At 35.6% G+C, this 20184-nt stretch overlaps 1 protein-coding gene across 4 annotated transcripts in view; it reads right to left on the reverse strand.

Annotated features, from left to right (window-relative positions):
* The window catches only part of LOC132108205 (fibronectin type-III domain-containing protein 3a-like), a 101058-nt gene that overhangs the window by 19931 nt on the left and 60943 nt on the right, over positions 1-20184 (reverse strand). For 3 of the 4 annotated variants that reach the window (XM_059514833.1, XM_059514835.1, XM_059514834.1), the window contains 10 exons: positions 12458-12534; positions 11835-12087; positions 10296-10598; positions 8713-8771; positions 2683-2852; positions 2364-2423; positions 1406-1544; positions 802-855; positions 567-691; positions 53-227 (listed from right to left, as the gene is read on the reverse strand). In XM_059514833.1, the coding sequence (XP_059370816.1) occupies positions 53-227; positions 567-691; positions 802-855; positions 1406-1544; positions 2364-2423; positions 2683-2852; positions 8713-8771; positions 10296-10598; positions 11835-12087; positions 12458-12534 (1415 nt within the window). Of the gene's footprint in view, positions 1-52; positions 228-566; positions 692-801; positions 856-1405; positions 1545-2363; positions 2424-2682; positions 2853-8712; positions 8772-10295; positions 10599-11834; positions 12088-12457; positions 12535-13762; positions 13876-20184 lie in introns of those variants that run through there. The other variant, XM_059514836.1, reaches the window with a different exon arrangement.

Raw genomic sequence — 20184 nt, forward strand, 5'->3', positions numbered from 1 at the left:
AAGTGTTCGATGCATTTCTGTGAAAGTGTGTGTGTGCGCGTCTCCCACTCACTGAGCCCTCCTCTTCCATCTCCAGCACGTAGCTGATTTCGTCTTCTTTGGGCGAGCCGGCTGGCCTGTACCATCGCACACAGAGCCATGTGACCCCGGACTGAATCAGCTCAGGGCTTAAGGGGGGTGCAGGCACACTGCATGATGTCATGATGTGGACGACTTCACTGAACTCACTACGGAAAGAGTAAATGATCATAGGACAATATATATACTGTAATTTTCCAGACATAAGTCACTTGCCACAAATTGTATTCCAAAACATAACGCACATAAATGTGCACACACATATGTCGGTATTGCTAACTTGACTGTGGGGTTTTTATTTTTCAAACATGTGCATGTGAAGAATACTGTTCTAAATGTTAAATGTTATTTATATTAAATGCTACCATGTTTATACTGTTTATGAAGTTAGTAAGTGTTTCATTCACCGATATTTTACATTATTTCTGAATGTTTTAAATTTTTTTTAGAAGCTGGATTTAGGAACATTTTGACACATTGGTACATACCTCACCCCCATGTCATTTTTGGCAGCCAGCCGAAAAGAATATCTGGAAGCTGTGGAGAGTTTGGTGAGCCTGTACAGCTTCTGAGGGCCGTAGTAGCACTGTTCAAACGCAGCCGTCCCCTTCCCCTGTTCACAGATCACAGCCAGGATTAGCACTACATGCTTAAACATTCACTTCTCAGACCCGCGGTTTACTTTTTGAGAAATATAAAAACAGCAATAACAAAATAACGCACCTCATCCCATTGAAGGATATAGTTTTGGATTTTGGAACCGTTGTCACATGGAGCCTAGGCAAAAAAGTATTTTTGTTGTTGTTATGCACTTAAGTCAGTTTAAATATGCAATATAACATTTATGTCAAGTCAGCTTTATTTACATAGCGCTTTAAACAAAATACATTGCGTCAAAGCAACTGAACAACATTAATTAGGAAAACTGTGTGTCAATAATGCGAAATGACAGTTAAAGGCAGTTAATCATTGAATTCAGTGATGTCATCTCTGTTCAGTTTAAATAGTGTCTGTGCATTTATTTGCAATCAAGTCAACGATATCGCTGGAAATGAAGTGTCCCCAACTAAGCAAGCCAGAGGCGACAGCGGCAAGGAACCGAAACTCCATCGGTGACAGAATGGAGAGAAAAACCTTGGGAGAAACCAGGGTCAGTTGGGGGGCCAGTTCTCCTCTGACCAGACGAAACCAGTAGTTCAATTCCAGGCTGCAGCAAAGTCAGATTGTGCAGAAGAATCATCAGTTTCCTGTGGTCTTGTCCTGGTGGTTGTCTGAGACAAGTTATGTGGGACAGTTGATGTTCCAGTGTGTTAAGGTGTGCACATACCTTCCATTGCAGGACAAGGCTGCTCTTGGTGACACCGGTTTTGCGTGGCGGGCTGGGCCTGTCTGGCTCACAGCTCAGAGTGGTGAAGCTCACAGGCTCTGAAGGGACGCCTTGTAAACAGTTACACATGGCCTGGACCCTAAATACACACCAACACACACTTGTATTAGCATATAGAAACAATACAATACCAACAGTAAAGAAAGGAATAGTTTTAGATCTTAGAAATTTTTTTTATAAAGACTGAATATTTTTTTAATATAATTAAATGTATTACTCTTATTGTACATGGATACCATGGTGAGGAAATTTAATCCAGAACACGGCAGCAAAATACATTTTTAATGAGCCGATAAGAATACACGTCACAACTCTGTTTATCAGTTTGCACTGGCTACCAATAGCTGCTCGCATAAAATTAAATAAAATATAATAAAAATAAAACGTGTACTATGTTAAGCTAACTGAGACTTGTTATAGCATTTGTATATCATTGTTCTTTTGTTGTTTTTGATTGCATCTATTGTCCTCATTTGTAAGTCGCTTTGGATAAAAGCATCTGCAAAATTACTAAATGTAAATGACAATGTAATCTTTACATCTTTCCCTTTCTTTGAACAAAACAAATGCTTAAAAATTAAAGATACATTATTACTCTTATGGAAAAACAATAAAACAGTACAATGACATACTCACATTAAACACATAAAAATAACTTAAGTCTAAAATAAAATTAAGAAAAGCATAATAAAAAAGACAAATTCACTTGTATTAAACATAGAAAAATTGCTAAATAGGCCCTATCACTGATTACTGTGGCAAGCCTCTTAATATATTTCTAAACAATTTTATTCATAAAGGAGTGTTATTATTAACGGAGCTATGCTATAAAAACTAGAATGTGTAAAACAAATTCTGATACTGTCTTGTGCATTTAAAAGTCAAAACAGACACAAACCTGACATGGTAGTCTGTTGCTGGTCTCAAGTCTTGTAAGGTTGCACTTAGTTCAACACCACTAACACAAGCAAAAGAAAGAGAATATTAGTAACATTTTTCACAAAAAGTAAACAACTCTTCAGTATTCATGTACTATTGTGAACTTGCATGTCAATTGCTGCTTGTCAATTGAACTTCTGTTGAACTTCAGCCATCACTTACTTTAGAAAACCCACAGCAAACCACAAAAATTAACAGCGAGTTCCTCAACTGCACCCACACCTTCTCCACATCCTGCCCAGACCTCCTCCACAGTGGGACAAGGAGCGTGATCTCACCTGTAGGCGCTCTTGTACTTCTCATCCTTGCCACTGTATGAGACGGAGACCTCGTACGTGAAGCTGGGCTCCGCAGGGCCTTCTTCTCCCTCTTTGGGCTCATCTTCGCCTTCTGTTCTTGATGGGGGCAACCAACTCAAACTGACCCCTCTGGCCTGGATGTCTGTCACCTGATGATGCAAGATGATACAATAGTTTTTACATGAAGCACTACATCTAGTACAAATCTTTCAGTTGGGGGAAAAAAATATTATACTGAGCTAGTTTAAAATTAAACTTCTACTGGATCCAGAGTTGTCAGAGGTTTTAAATGATCAGTTGATTAGAAAAACGACTCTCACAACAAGTTTACGGGTGCACCGATACTAAAATTCCTGCCGATACTATTTGTATTATTTTATATAGAACTCAATAACATTATCTGGATTTGAGGTTACAATTAAATTAGGACATTTTTAGTGTTTTAAAGATAAAATTTTCTATTGCAAATTAAAAAATAGTGAATCTAAATGTAAAAAACAGGAAACATTTGAAGTCCGACACTGACCCATAGTTCAAATTGTTTGAAAATCTCTAATATCATCCAAAAAATTATATATCACCATTTATTGTACATCACCTAAGCAATGCCTGAATCCTATTTTAGGCAAATTTATAAACGCAAATGCCCGAAGTTGTTGCATTCTGAAAAGCGACAGATTTTAAATTTTTATCGCAAAGGAAACATCAGTAGAATTCTTTACATTTGTATCTGCAAACTTGCATAGAAGTCTTTGTAATTATGCTAAGTTAACTAACTTTTGTTCAATTTGATTTGTAGTGCTAATGATTTGTGAATACTTCATGGACTACAGATTTTTAAAGTTAAACAAGAAATATCAGAAAAGATGGAATATCTATTTTTCCACATTTATTAAATTTGGTTCACCAGTGTCATAATCTGTCATTTAAAGTTATTGGCAGGATTTTTGGTTTACGTCACCATTACACTTTAATTCAAGAGGTGAATAAAAGATGGAAGTCAGGATCCATCTTGGCAAATTAAAGAAAATATCAGTAGCATTTCCTGCAACCGTGTCTGCAAACTTGCATAGATTGGTTTTCTGGCCTCGTCTTGTAAATAGAGCAATAAGGAATAGCAAAACAACAATTATTTTCTCAATTAAGTTGTCAATGGATTGTCTGTGCAATTAGTCCATCTCAAAGAAGACCTTTATAATTCGCCTGATTTTAGGTCATGTTCCCAGACAGACTGATGAAAATCTGTGTTTGTATATTGAGTGAATGTGACGCACAAGGACAGCTAAGGGACTTTATATGCAGACGAAAAAGGAAAGGTTTTACATTAGTGAAAACTGATGTACCAAGATGCATGAATGATTCAAACTCAATTTGTCTGATTCAATGAAATCCATTTTCTTGTGTTCAACTACTTTCAGTGGTTAATTGTTCCCAGGGGCTAATTGGCACATGTTTGGGAAATACAAAGTCTGCTTGTTTTGCCTGGAAAGAGTCACTTTAGTTTATTTTAAATCACATGCGGCACTTCCCCTCCAGAAAAAAAGAGAACTCCTGTTATGCAAGAAGGAATATTTTTACCTTTATTCCAGTCGAGAAACAAGTGTCTCCTTAAGTTATGGATGCATGACTATGTCCCTTTAAGGTTTTCAGAATAGCTCAAGATAACACAGATTACTAGGCCAAAACTGACTTAAAAAGAACCTATATGTGGCTATATGTGGGGGATGATTCTCTCCCTCTAAACTTTCACAACAACTTTTCTCACTGCATGAGTTGTGGAAATAATCTTTCAGTTACTGATGCAACCGAACAACATAAATCTGACCAATAAGTTTGACATCATTCTGAGCAGGCAAATTATGTGACAATAAATATAGTAGGTAATGTTTTTTGAGCTGCAAGGTCAGCATCCTTTGCAAAAATTAACATGAAATGCATTTGCTTAATACTAAATTCAGGAAAAAAATGGCCATTATGCAAAACTAACTCTTGTAGACCTTTTAAATTGATTTGTGGTGGCTTTGATTTATTAATTCTTCACATAGTTACACTTTTTCCACTTTTACTCCCACTCATTTTATTTCATATCCACCAAATTTGTCTTACAATCTTCAGACTAAGCCTAACTAAAGTTATTGGCTAGATATTTGGTTTTTGCCATTGTTTCTTCCAAAAGACGTCAACAGAATTTAATAAAAGATGGAAGTGATTACTGCTAAATCGCCATCATCTGCTTATAATTGGAGTGGCATTTAATAGACAGAGCCGTAGATAGCTGACAAGCTATGCAATATCGCGTTCATTATCCCAGATGAATCGCCTTCGATAATGAACGTGATATTGCATAGCTTGTCAGCGATCTACGGCTCTGTCTGTTAAATGCTGCTCCATTTAAAAGTAGGTGACGGCGATTTAGCGGTAATCACAGAACCAGATTTACTGACTAGATGTGCATAATCATATCGTTAGATATATCGCCCAGCCCTATATATATAAATATATACACACACACATTTCAGACCCCCCCACCTCACATCTCTACGACGCCGTTTTAGTGGCATGTAAAAAAATATATAATAATCTAAGATTTCAAGAATAAAGTCGAAATTATAAGAATAAAGTTGAAATGATTTTTTTTAGTTACTACATTACTGTAGTAAAAACGTTTTACTGCGTTTATTCTTGTTTTGCAAAAAAAAAGCTAGCTAGCTAATATGTGCATATTAACAGCGTAAACATGAATTGACCATGCAACCATATAACTTGATTAAATGTTAATAAAATTAAGTGTATTAGCCAATCATAAATCAAAGAAGAAATTTCTTAGAAATATATTTTACCTAGGTGATTATGATCACAAACTGCGTTTGGGGTGTTTGACCTGCGAATGTGTGCAAATGTGCATTTCGTGAGTCTTTAACGTTTTCATCAACAGATTAGGCTATTAAGTTTGTTGTAGCTATATGGGCGCTCAGTTTTTCCTGCTGTAAAATACATTATGACAAAATGTCATTTTATTAAAGATAAATGGCGAGGCTGCTGTCTGTATGCACAAGCTTTTAAAGGGTAAGCTATTGGCTATGACTAAGGCAAATGCTATCGCCCTCTCTCTGTCCCACCAGTCTCAGACCTCAAATACCAATACCTAAATATGAGCCTTTATAGACATAGTGTTTCATGCGTAAAGAAAACGCTGTACTTATTCAAACAACAAGATCTTTATAAATGCAAGACTTCATTCAGCTGCTGTGCAGGCCAGGGTTGCCAGATTTTCACAACAAAACCCGCCCAAATTGCTACTCAAAAAAACTAGCCCAATCGCATTTCAAGGGGAGTCCCCCATTAAAAAAATCACTTTCCAGGTGGTAAATATACACATTTATTGGCAGGGTTCCCCCTGGTAAATTCGCATTCGAGAAGTTAAATATCACGTTGTTGAGGTTGCTTCAATCCGTGTACTTGGCAACACTGCTGCTGTAAAACTTCAGTTTATTCCGGCTCTGATTCAATCGAGATAGAGGGGGTGGAGTTATGAGGTTTTACAGACAGTTTGAGCGGATCCAACAAGATTTTTGTTTCATTCACTAAATATTTGTAAAATAGAAAGATGTAAAGGGTGATTAATACCATTGATTTATTTAGAGAGAAAAAAAATAATAAATAACCCACAAAAAAAAGAAAAAGGGCATGTGCTCTGCACAGGTTGAGACCTACCTGTGCACGTGCATGTACCCAACCCTAACTCAGGCTAAGTAAATACAATATTATATTATTAATACGAAATACCAATTATAAATGTTTTCCCTCTTTATTTCAAGTTTATAGCAAGATATAAAAGTGAAAGAACATCAGAAGGCATGAAAAAACAGTAGCCTATAGGTTAAATTATAACAAAAATAATGTCTCATTGTAATCGGAAAGACTCACATGCTGCTTATAACTGAAGCAAATACAGTGATCTGTCACGCCACATTAAAAAGTGTGAAAAACACACATTATTGTAATATATTGTTTGTCGCTATAAAACTGACAGATTTTGAAAGCTGAGATTTTGGAATATCTCCTGGTGCTCCCAATCCGGGCCATTTGCAAGTGCAAAAGGCCAGAATATACTCTCAAAATATTTTAACTTTAATCTTTATTCTCGAAACATTTTGACTTTATTCTCGAAATATTTAGACTTTATTCTCACTTTATTCTCTAAAAATTTCAAATTTATTCTCGTAGTATTTTGACTTTATTCTTGTAATATTTTGACTTTATTCTCATAATGGTTTGACTTTATTCTCGTAATTTCAACACTATTCTTGTAATATTATGACTTTAATGGTGTACTCTAGGATTTTTTAATTTAACATGACACTAAAATGTCGACGTACATGTCTACAATAAAACTTTAAATAATTACCCTTCAATAAATATTAATTAATGTATTTATTTTCCCATTTAAATAAAAACAGAAAACAGACCTTAATTACAGAATTAAAAATACAGACCGTATTTTGTTAAAATTATTTAGAATAGCATGCTTAACTGACCTTTTAAAAATGTATTTGTAGTACCCCTATAATATATTCATATCTCATGAAAAAAAAAAAAAAAAAAAACGTTTAGAATTTTCAAAAATGGTTAGAATGTGCAATGAAAAAGAATAAGTAATCATTATTATAGTGAAATGGACAGGGCTGTTTCGCCAAAGCTGAAGTCACTGTTTCATGAAAACACCAATAAACCAGATCCCAGCACGCCAGACAAGACAGCCATTTAGCTTCCCCCATGAATCAAATCAAATGCAGCATTAATGACCCATTACGGAGAGCCATTTCGGTCTTCTTGTGGGGATTGTAATCATGCATGGATGTAGAGTTTCTAAGACCGTGGAAATGACTGTCATTAAGAAAACTGCTGACGCAGCAAGAAGTCATACAGTTCTTCAGAAGGTGGTTTCTCAGAGAGAGGAGAAAGGCCTCCCAAATAGCCCACTAAGAAGAACAGTATGCCATATCAGTACGATTATGCCAGTGATAGACTAATGCATTATCCAGGCAGGCTGATTAATATACTGATATTTGGCCAGTGTGAGATTGTCCACCCTTTCAAAATGTCAAGCTTCGACAATGGATCCAATTTCAAACATTTTGAGGGAATGGTTTTGAATAAATAGTGTAAAATAAGTGTTCCCAATAAATAAAAATTTATATTTTGCTTTTCCACCACAAAGTTTGCAAGTCAAGCAATTAGCCATTACCTCTTTCGAAATTATCTCAAGCCATGGTTACAGACTATAAGCAAGCAGAAAAATGCATTTAAACGTCATCAGGCTTAAAAGGCAACATGTGGTCTGGTTCATCTCTGGATTAATCTGTCAATCTTCTGTGGTTCGCCTGCTCATCAGTGCTTTTTTCTGAACATCTGGTTTATCACAGAGTACTATATTCCAAAAATGGCTGTTCCTAATATTTAACACAGGTAAGAATCCTTTTATTTCATAAAAAATAAAAATCGTAGTACTGTGAAATATTACTGAAATGTGTTCATTTATAATGACATCTCCTGTTTTAATATTTAGAATAAATTGTAGAGTAAATAAACAATTGATAATTGTGATGGCAAATGTGAATTTTCAGTATCATTACTCCAGTCTTTAGTGTCACATGATTCTCACATGATGCTCAAGAAGCACCTCTTACTATCATGAAAGTTAAAAAACAAGTCTGTTTTCGAAATATTTTAACTGTAATCGATTATTTGGAGGATCCTTTAATGAAGTAAACTGACACAAAGCATTGGTTTGAAACAGAAATATTGAAATTAAACATGCCTTTACGGTCACTTTGAATCCTTTTAACTCTTCCTTTCTGAATAAAAGTAAATAACTCAAATTATTAAAATACCAGGCAACTGCGAAAAATGCTTAAGAAAACTACAAGTTAACATTAAAGGAAAATCAAAACACAAAATATGCACATAAATATTAACAAAGGAACATTAAAATAAAGTGCTACTTACCACTGGCTTGCAGATAGAGTTCAATCGTTCCTGAAGAGCTTTCGCTTCTTCATCCAGTTCTACATAAAATAAAAAAAATATATCTAGATAAGATGACTTTTTTATCAACTGTTTCATAAAAAAGACAAGGCTTCACACTCAACCTCTTTAATCACATAAAAGGCATTTATTTTCCATGAATGGATTAATAGATACATCAGCTATCTTTTTTAGTTTAGCCGGCGTACAGTTGCTGCAGGCTGGAGTTAGTTAGAACTGATAAATGACAGTCTGTGCAGGGGTAATTACAGCTAATGTTATCTGCACCAGCCTAAAGCTGAAGGAGCTAATGAGACCAGAGACGAGCTACTCGGGCCTGTTTACAGCGGGGCTGGAGAGAGGGCCCATCCCTGGAGCCCTGTTAAATCTTCCAGTGGGCTCCTGGATGGACTTCTACCTGGAACCTGAGATATAATCATCCTAGGAAAAAGAAGACTTAATGGGACATTGATGTCTGTTAATACTACTAGCTTTCTCCTAATATATCACCATCAGCGATTGCACACATAACTCTGGTTGGTAATTAATTGAGAGAGAGATAAATAGTAAATATTAAATTCCCTGATCATTTTTAAGCAAGTTTATCTTTTAATTAGATCTGTTAGAAGATTATCATTAAAATCTAATTTGTAAAGCTGTTTTCATGCTAAAATGTGATACTGCTTGATACTAAATAGCTGATTTATGCAAACCTATTAATGCAACCAGACTATACATCTATAAATTATACCTCACAATCAGTTTAATAGACCGTAGTGGGGTTGAAAGTTATGAGACTTAAAAACTTCTTCATTTAATTCCTAAAATACAGTAGTCTTGGATTTAAACCGATAAAAAAGTAAAAGAAAATAGTAGGATTTGATTAGTATTATCTAATAAAATTCAAGCAAATAAGTGGACAACGATCATGTCAACTTTCATTATGTCATTGTTTTTATGCAAATTATTTTATTGATTATATCATTTCTAACAAAAAGGTCAAATAAAACAAGTAAAAAGTAAAAACAAAAAAAAGAAACGACAAAATACAACATTTACATCATGCTGTCAAAAGATTAATCGCGATTAATCGCATACAAAATAAATGATTTTGTTTGCATATATGTATATATAAATACACACACATACAGTATATATTTTGAAAATATTTACATGTACTTACATGTCTATATTTATATTAATTTATATTTTATATTTTTCTGAAATACATACATGCATGTGTGTGTATTTATATATACATAATATACACAGCAGACATGCATATATTATGTAAACAAAAAACATTTTGTATGCGATTAATCGTGATTAGCACTTAAAACAAAACTCTTATTAGATCATGATAAATGTAATTATTTATTTACCACTGGTGTCTCATATTGCTGATTCTACTATTCTAAAAAAGCATAAGACACATGAGGCAGCGTGTTACATTTTCACACTCTGCTTCAAACTTCTTAACTGTGGTAAAAACACTGTAACACAGCATCCTGTGGCTTAATACTTAACTCTAATGGTTCTAGGAACCCTAATGTATTCTACTGTACCTCCAGATTCTGTCTCTTTCCCTCTCCCTGGACTTTTGCCCAGGGCGGTGACAGCAGTGCTGGGCTGTGCTTGCTCCTCTGCACCCTTACCCCCAAGCCCGTTCTGGAGATCTCCTGACGGTGGCGTCCCGCGACTCTTCTGTGGGGATGGAGGTGGACTGTCTTTGGAGAGGGCCAGGCCTCCACCTCCCCCTCCGCCCACCCCGTGCCTCTCCTTCAATTTCTTCTGCAGGCGCTCATAGGTTTTGCTAGCCCTTTCATCTCTGTGAGAAAATGCTGCACGTCCATGCGGAGGGTGAGTATCTGAAATTGGAAATCAGAGAGAAATGCAAGGAATAATGTGAAACGGAAAATTGATGCACAGGTGATTGAGTGAAGTGAGCCATTGTGCAAAGTTTATCCCTTTGGGGACTTTCTGAAATGTATAAACACTTTAGCAAGTTATATATATCATAATATATATATATATATATATATATATATATATATATATATATATATATACACACACACACACAAACTTCCTAGAAATGAAAAAAATGCAAAAGTAAGGGAATGAGGGTCTGTAGCTAGTATAATTAAGTAAAAATGATAGCAATTTATGATTATTGTGTTATTTATACGCTGTTGTAGCATTTATTATTTTTTTATTTAATTCTATTTTTAAATTTTTAGGAAATGTAAAAAAAAAAAAGTTAATTTTGTGCTTTTGCCTTTTTTAAATTAATTATTTTAATATTTTATTTATTTTAATATTTATTGTTATTTTGCTTTCATTTATTTTGACTTCAGTTAAGGTTTTAGTAATTTTAGTGCTTTAAAATTATTTAGTTGACAAGGGAATTAATTTTAGTTTTTCATCTAATATTTAAATATCATTTCAGCTATAGTAGTTTTAGTTTCAATCAACACTAACAGTACCAATTATGCCATTAATATTAATAAAAACAATATTGTCATTGTTCTTATTTTTATTTTCTCTTTATTACTGACTGTTTATGTGAAAAGCTTCATTATGAAATACTTTATAATACTAGTTAAATAGTTAATAACATTTAACTCAAAAACTTAACCTCAATATTTAATAAAAACTTTAAATATTTAATTTATGATTAATGATATGATTTATGATATGATTTATGATATGATTTATGATCAGATTAAATGACTAATATTAACTTCTAATATTAAATAAATTACTGTTGATAATCCAATTTAAACATATGAATTACTAGATATATTTATTAGTTAATTTTTAAGTATAATTTGTGTTTTTAATAACATTTTGCATAACATCAAAATATTATTGAAGTGAGTCGTGCCAATGAAAAGGTAAGTGTTCCCTACAGGAATTTGTTCTTGTTGTGTTCAGTATTTACCGGCAACATATTTCACAGCTTTCATTCTTTCTCTCTCTGACAGTCCATAAATCAGCTAAAATATAGGCCTATATTTTTTCCTTGAAGAGTCAGCTGGGGCGCAGCATGCCATCCTCACTCTTGGTGAGGCAGAAGTGTGTGTGTGTGTGTGTAAACTGACCCTGCTCTGGGTAGATGGTCGTGTGAGCCGGATGGTACTGGGAGATGTACTGTGGGTTCATATCTCCGGTTCCTCCAGCCATGCCTGAGTACATGTGAGGGTGAGGGTGCAAGATGTGTGGGTGGGGGATGAAGGCCTGCAGGTGGGCGTGGGGCGGCGGAGGGGGCGGGTGGTGAAGTGGGGAATGGCCCCCCGGATGGAACTCCGTCTGAGGTAAGACCAACACCCGCCTTACACCGTTCTCCTCAATGATCTATATGACAAGATAGAGAGAAAATTAACCAGGACATACTGCGCATACCATTCCTTTAGCCTGATTTGAGTTAAAGATTTTGATATCTTGTTGAAATGTACAGCATGTTGGAAATTATATTGTTTGATCTGTTCCAGTTCTAGCTCTTTTAAAGGGAGGAATGTGTCCTAAGGCAGCATCATTTAGCAGACTAATGTCAGCAACAGCTTCCACTTTGACAGTGCCAATGATGCCAGAAAACCCTGCTAGAGGCTTAAATGGTTTGGAAAAGGACCACAGAGACATAAATTAGACAAATTGCATCCTTTTCACCAAACCCAAATAACAACCCCCATAAAAACAATATAAAATTAGTTCCATAATGACTCACCTGTTGAACGTATCCAGGAGGCACATAGATTTGAGGCACTGAACCGTTTGGGGACATCATGGGAACCTGAGCAGGACCTGTAGAGGAAACATTATGAACAATAAATATAAAAAAGTCAAACACACACCACGTCATGATGCATTTATTTGTATAGTGCTTTACACAATACAAAATGATTGAAAGCATCACATGTGATCTAAAGTACATTGCTCCCATATCATGTTTTTACTTTCGTAATGTAATGCATTTTCGGAGTGAAACAGAACTTTTTATATATGTACATATACATACATATACATATACATATATATATACATATACATATATATATATATATATGTGTATACATATACATATATATATATATATATATATATATATATATATATATACACACATATATATACACACACACACACACACATATATCTCAAATCATTCCTAAAAGGATTTCGGAGTTGGATTAACGGATTCATTCAGAAAATCCTACTCAAAAGATTGATTCTTTCACTAAGATCATAAAAAGATTCACTCATCTTAAAGAGCAGTGAGAAAAAAATAATTCGAAATTATTATTAAAATAATCAAAGCAGCATAGAAAAAAATAACTTTTGGTGAAATCAGGTCATGGAGTGTGACATTATTTCCATTTCCTTTTTTTTATTCTTTTTTTTAATATTATACATGTAAACTCTTGTAATCAGAGTATAAGGAAAATGTTAGCAGTTTAAACAAAAAATGACATCTGGTATAACCTTCATGTGAACACTGAAATTGTGATTTTTCAAAACTAGACTGAACCAACATTAATACAAAGGTTGTATTTCTGAGGGAAAAAAAAATCCTTTTCATTCTCTTGGACACTCATTGACCAGCGTGAGTTAATAACAGTGATGATGAAAGAAAATGTTTGAGTGAACTTATTTTTGTGTCATATTTACTGCTGTGTGCAGTTCACATTTACATCAAAGGAGTTTTAGTTTTTGCCCCAACATTGATAAGCATATTTAGCATGTCCTTATTCCTGACATTTACTTAGCTGGGTAAAGAAACACACTGAGCTGAATGTGTCTGCATAGCAGTTGATAAGACGCCAGAGTCGGTGGAAGTTCTAGTACTAGAGTGTCTGTAGAGGAAAAAACTGCGACTCAGCAAAGCCTGTTACAGATCAGCTCTTTCATGCATTCCTTTGCAATCTGACACTTTCACTTTCAGAAAAAAAACTCGCAGAACTTGTTAGAGCTGGATGATGCAAAGGAAAGCAGACACACACACAAACGCAAAAGGACACAAGTAAACACAGACCTCCGTCCTGCTGTGCAGGTGTAGTCCCTTCACTCATGATAAAAGGGCAAAGCAACAGAGAAAATAACAGTCCTCCATGAAGAATAGGAGTGTGTGTCTGGGCTTGTATTTGTTTGTCGTCCTCTTCCCTCTCTTTAGTGCAAAGGTTTCTAGCTCCACCTTTCCAAACTAGATCCTCCAGTCAAAGGTAAAAGGTAAAAGTCCTCTGCAGTACAACTACAGAATAAGTGGTCAAGGTTTGGCTGACATGATCAAGTTAACTATTGCTAATATATACACCATAACTACACTGTTCTGTGAGCAAAAAATACATAAATTAATAAATAAAAATAAAAGTATTATTTATTTTAAATAAATAAAATTAATAAAACAAACTTTTTTTTTTTAATAATGCAAATATAGAACTTTAGACATTTTACAGGTTTCAAACAAGTGAAGCATGAGTAAATGATGACAGAATTTTCAAAATAATAATAATAATAATAATAAATATAGCTGCAAGCAGCAATTATGGGGCCAAGCACTCCAGAGGAAAGTTGAGGAGCTAAGCATTGCATGGAGCATCACATGAAGTGCAACAATGAAAACCAATTTTATGGTGATTGTAATTGAAATGGCTGAAAAATCATAAATTCAACCACTAGTAATATGAATAAATGGCTTATCACTTTTGACCAAGAGGTGGCGCTGTTATAAAATCCTTTTGGGTGTGTTCTGTGACAGATGACAATGGCACACACAAAGTTTGGTGTCAATATGCCAAAGCATTGCAGCGATATAGGCTGAAGTGTCATTTTGAAATGATCCCTCAAATTCGTTGCGATGGTATGCGAAAAAGATTTTGTCTATTGACACTAAATCCATAGCATTGTTTCAGCACAGTCTGAAGATCATCTGATTCGAATTTGGTGAAAATCAGACCGACGGTTGATGAGGAATTCGAAAAAGTAGGTTTTCAACAAATCAAAATGGCGGACAGGAAGTTCGGCTTACTCTTGCATATTTGGTATCTATGTTGTCGACATAAGCCAGGGAATATTTTGAGTTTCATTGCAATAGGTTAATGCATTAAAAAGTTATTAGCATTTTTATAAGTGTAATTATTCATGGATAATGAATGGTTTATTACTCTTTACCAATAGGTGGCGCTGTTACCAAATTTATATGGCATGGTCAGTGTGAGGTAACAATGACGCATACAAAGTTTGGTGCAAATATGTCAAAGCTTTGCAGAGATACAGCCTCAAATGCATGTTGGCATCTTTCCAGCAAATTCGTTGATGCGCTAAATGAGAACCGTTTCGTATATCGACAAGAAATCCATTTCTTTTAGTTGTCTCAGTCTGAAGATGTTATGATTCCATTTTGGTGAAAATCGGACAAACGGTCTAGGAGGAGTTCGAAAAAGTAGGTTTTGACTAAAAATCAAGATGGCGGACAGGAAGTTCAGCAAAATAAGGAAAACTTGGTATCTATGTTCTTGGCTCAACCCAAGGAATCTATTAAGACCAGCAGCATTTCAATAGCCAGATTTATTCAAAAGTTATTAGCCTTTTTGGAAATTGTGTTATAACTTATCGAAATATTTTGAGTACCTTCAGGGGATGGTGTTGTTGGCACATTCCGAGTTTCGTAATATTACACCAATGCATTTGTTTAGTATAGCATTTTATTTCAGAAAACTGCATTGAAGTCAATGGGAATTTCATGTTTTGTTCTATTATACCGCCACCAAGAGGCTCAGTCAAACAATTTTTTTACATGTCCTTAGAGTGAGCCCATACATATGTGTGTCCATGTTGGTGAAAAATCTCAATTCACTTCAGAGTTATAGACATTTATATGAAAAAACACGTAAAAAAATGACTGACACATGACTTTGATTGAATTGTACTACCCCTTACTATCAATATTTTCGCATTTGGGCATTGGTGTCTAGCTATCGACCTATGTTTCCGTACTTCTGACGGTGATTTCGTCTCGATCGGAATAGCGGTTTGGAAGATATAGCCAAATGTTTTTTAAGCGCTAAATCACAATGCTACACAAGTAGGCAAAACCTAGCATTTTTGGTATCGTAGGACTCAGTAAGGTTTCAGGAGTTTAATTCGATGAGTCTCGTGAAAATAAGTCGACCATACCCAAAGTTATAAGCATTTAAAAAAAAACGATTCGCCACTAGGTGGCGCTGTTTTGAAACTTCTTGGATGACCCATACCAAGTTTCGTAACAATCCGTTGATGCGTTCTTAAAAAACAGCATTTTAGCACAAAATTAAAAATGGCCGTCATTCAAAATGGCCGATATGGTAAAATTGGATATCAGTCGACTCGGCATGTTGCCCTGAATCTGACATGAACAATTTTATGATTTTTGGACAAACTGTTCAGAAGTTATAAGCAAAAATAACAATTTTTCATATCTCCGGACCAGTAGGTGGCGCTGCGCCGAATCGCAGCGTGTAGCCTCAGGTCATGCTTGTTATGACATGTACCAAGTTTGGTCTGAATAGGATAAATCGTTGCAGAGATACAGCCTTACGACTGTTTTTGTAAGCGCTACGTAAAATTTGTTCGAGCGTTTATCGAAAATGGTTAGACAAATCAATTTGAATTCCATAACTTTTGGTCAGCACTGACTGAAAATGATCTGGTTAAATTTTCGTGTAAATCGGACAAACCATCTAGGACGAGTTTGAAAAAGTAGGTTTTTCAAAAAATTCTAAATGGCCGCCATATTTCTATGACGGAAAATGACGTCATAGGGTGCAATCGAATCAACAATTTTGTTGATTGGCCTTACAGTTAAAAAGTTATTTACAAAATATAAGTGAAATTTTGGACAGTTGGTGGCGCTAGAGGGAATGAATTAAACACACCAAAATTGGTGTACTTAATATTGGCACTGTCCTCTATCAGAATGTCAAACTATAACAACTTTCCCGCAATCGGTTCTATGGGCTGCCATAGACTCCTAGTCAGAAGATAAAAAATAAACCCTGATATTGGTCAACAACCAAAATGTCACTGATATACTGATGACAATGTTTTACTTATTTTAGATAAATAAAATATACATAATACATAAAAAGTACTGTATTGCAACAAAGACAACATAATGTGTTTTATTTAGTAGGATTATATGTTCTCTGCTATTTTTTTTCTATGTTAACTGATCATGGCCAAGTCATGGATTTTTATTTGTTAATGTAAGTGTTTTATAAAATGTATAATATAGTATGTTTCCCTCTGTGTTTTTTGACAGTCAGACAGCAGCAGAATAACAAATGACCATTCTGTCTTGTAACCATTCTAAATGTAACACTTAGATCACTATTTAAGTCACATTTTCCACAAATTTCTCTCAAGTTGTCTTTCATGGAAACTGCAGCACTATTATTTGTACAAGCTATGCCAGAGAAACACAATGAAAAGATAATATTGGGCCTAAGCACCTGGATGCAGCATAATGAGGGAACACACTGACCTGCTCTGCTCAACCTGACCATAAACAAACCTTATTAATCTAGCCAGAGCCAGGAGAGTCCTGTCCTAACATTTCCATTAGCCGAGGACCCTCATGTTCCACCTGAGCATCAGGAAACTGATCTACACAGCATTCGATTACAGTCAGATTGTTTTTAAACATCATATCTCCAACATACAGCAAGGATGTCAGATAAACATACAAACATTGGGTGGTTTAGTGATTCTTGTTTTGACATCATGTGTCACTCTTTTTAGCTCTCAGTTCACATCTTCCTCGACTGGATCGCGGCTGTTTTCATTCCATGAAAAGACTAACTCACATAATCAGCAAGTGCTTGCTGGAAGTAATTACCACGCGCGCAAGCAGTCGCTGCACTATAATCAGCATCAAAGTGGGTCTCTGACAGTGTGTATGTGGTTAGTGACAGGTTCAAAACAGAAATGTCTGATCTTTTGATTGGAGTAACTCTTGAATTTTATACTGGACATTGGGCGTTATGCAAATCAGTCCCATATAGGAATTTTATTGGGTTTTGGAAATAAGATTTTAATGTAACATAGCAATGAGCTTACTTTAAGGTAATGCCAACACAATGACATGCACAACAAAAAGGGACAGAAATCATAAAATGTAATTATTATGTTCACTTAATGGAACTAACAGCAATTCTTTCAGTATTTTAAGGGTAAATGTTTGTAATAAATTACACTGCCAAAAAAAGAGAATTTTGATAAATAAACTAAAATTATTGCAAACCAAGTCTTTGCTCACACCTTTAAAATTATTCTTTAAGAGGCGGTATAAATGGAAAGAAATTAATAGACCCTTTACACAGACTATGATGATGCATTTTCACAGTTAACATACTGCAGTAAATATAGACTCGATGTAGATAAGAGAGATTTGGTCCTGGCCAAACCTCCACAGACAGCACGCATCCCGAGTGAGATCTAATTCATGGAACAAAAGTGTGTGTATAAACTTTGATATATCAACCAGTAATTTAATTTAATTTAATTTCCAGTAAGGGATGATAGAAAGTTAAGCAATGAATGGTATACGACTTATGACAGAATACAGAAAATGTGTACTAGGACGTGACGTAAGCCGGTCGACATCGATTTCATTTGTGTGCAGCGTTCAACAATGTTAACAAAGAAGAATAACATTAAAAGCCGGAGGATGGAGGCTGTGTTTTTGTCGTGTCTTGCGCGTTTCACAATAATGGACATGGAATGTCGATGTATACGTAAAGCCATTGAAAGAATGGAAAGGATTAAGAATCTCCATTTGCTACAAGTGCCTGCACTTCAGTGTCCATATATTTATCATTGTTCATCATACTTGCAAAATAAGTTGGCACAATGTTTACAGTATGTTCAACAGCATTTTAAATCATGGCAGGTGAGCACATTTATGAACTCGTCTGGTCAATCAATATCTCCTTATGTCACAGTTAGTACCAATTGTGCTGGTTAGACCCTGCTCCGGAGTAGGAGCTAATTTGGTTCTCGAAAAAGGCAGTCCGGTACTAAAATCGCACCAAGTTCCTGCGGTGCGAAAACACCGAAAGTACTAGTTCCACAATTAGTTCTGGTACTATGAAAAGGTTCCTGCGTTGCGAAAGGCCCTAATGTCTGCATTTGTAAACACCACAAATTTGAAAAGGGTCTATTTACCTTAACTGTATGCTTAACTGTGTACAATAAATCCAGGTTGTGGAGACACTATCAAGCGTGCGTCACTGGTTGGGCTATACAAACACCCTGCTCTCTAGATACTGGCATCAGCTTTTAAAACACCATTTCAGTCAACCACTAATGCTAATATATATATTAAAAAAAAAAGAATTAAAAAAAATAGACAACATTAATCAATAATGCATCCTATTAAAATCATTAGCCCTACTTATAATAAGCCTTGTAGTACTACAAAGAGCATAGAGGACTATTAGTTCTTCACTTTGATGTGGAGTGCTGTGCTGGCTTTGAACCCCGTTTTAGGAGACGACTCAAGTGGACTAACTGATGACTAATGACTCAGACTTACGGCTCTGCGTCAGGTCACCTCAGAGCCAAAGTCCCCAGAGCGTGGGAGGAAACTTTTCCAATTCTACATGAGAGACCCTCCTGAGTAAGACGATCAATTCCTGATTTACGATATGGTTTTGTGGGCCGTGGAAAGATGCTAATGTCGCATTCGTTTGTGGCTGCATTTTCTACCAAGGGTGATACAGAGTCGTAGATGCAATGATTCCAGCCCAGTTACACACACACACACACACACATTTTTTGTGTAATCCACCCTCTCTCTCTCACACACATACACATAATGAAAAAACACAAACAACTGAAAGAAGGAATGAATCAATGGAAGAATCAATTAATGAAGTGCAAAAAGATAAAAGACAGCTAGGAAGGTAAAAGGGTGTATGGGCTACGAAGGAAAATGAAGGACGGGCTAGATGTAGAAAAAAGGGGGATGGGCTTGAAAGAAAAAAAATGACACCCACACTTTTACATCAGACTGACGCACAAGCACAGACAGAGATCAGACACAAAAGGCCACACCCCCCTCCCTCTTTCTGTTTCTTTCTCTCTCATTTCAGACCGCCCCACCAGAAGAGCATGAGTGGTCTGCTGTTCTGCTGACGTGGATCCTCAATGCCAGCCCTCCAGAGGAAACATCAACAAACACGTAGAGGACAAGAAAAACACACACGCACTTGAGCCAACAATAACTCCAAACAGGCAGTTCTGTTCTGAGAATAAACAGCCGTTAAATCTTTTCTATCTCTCTCAGACACAAACAAATCCGAGAACCGACAAGTCTAAACAAAGTATCACTCTGAACCACATTTTGAGTACTGGCTAGGAAAGCCAACATCATTGAGATCTGCTCACTAGAGCTGACGGCAAACACAAACTGATGAA

The sequence above is a fragment of the Carassius carassius genome, chromosome 28 (genome assembly GCF_963082965.1).
Source record: "Carassius carassius chromosome 28, fCarCar2.1, whole genome shotgun sequence".
NCBI classification, from domain to species: domain Eukaryota; kingdom Metazoa; phylum Chordata; class Actinopteri; order Cypriniformes; family Cyprinidae; genus Carassius; species Carassius carassius.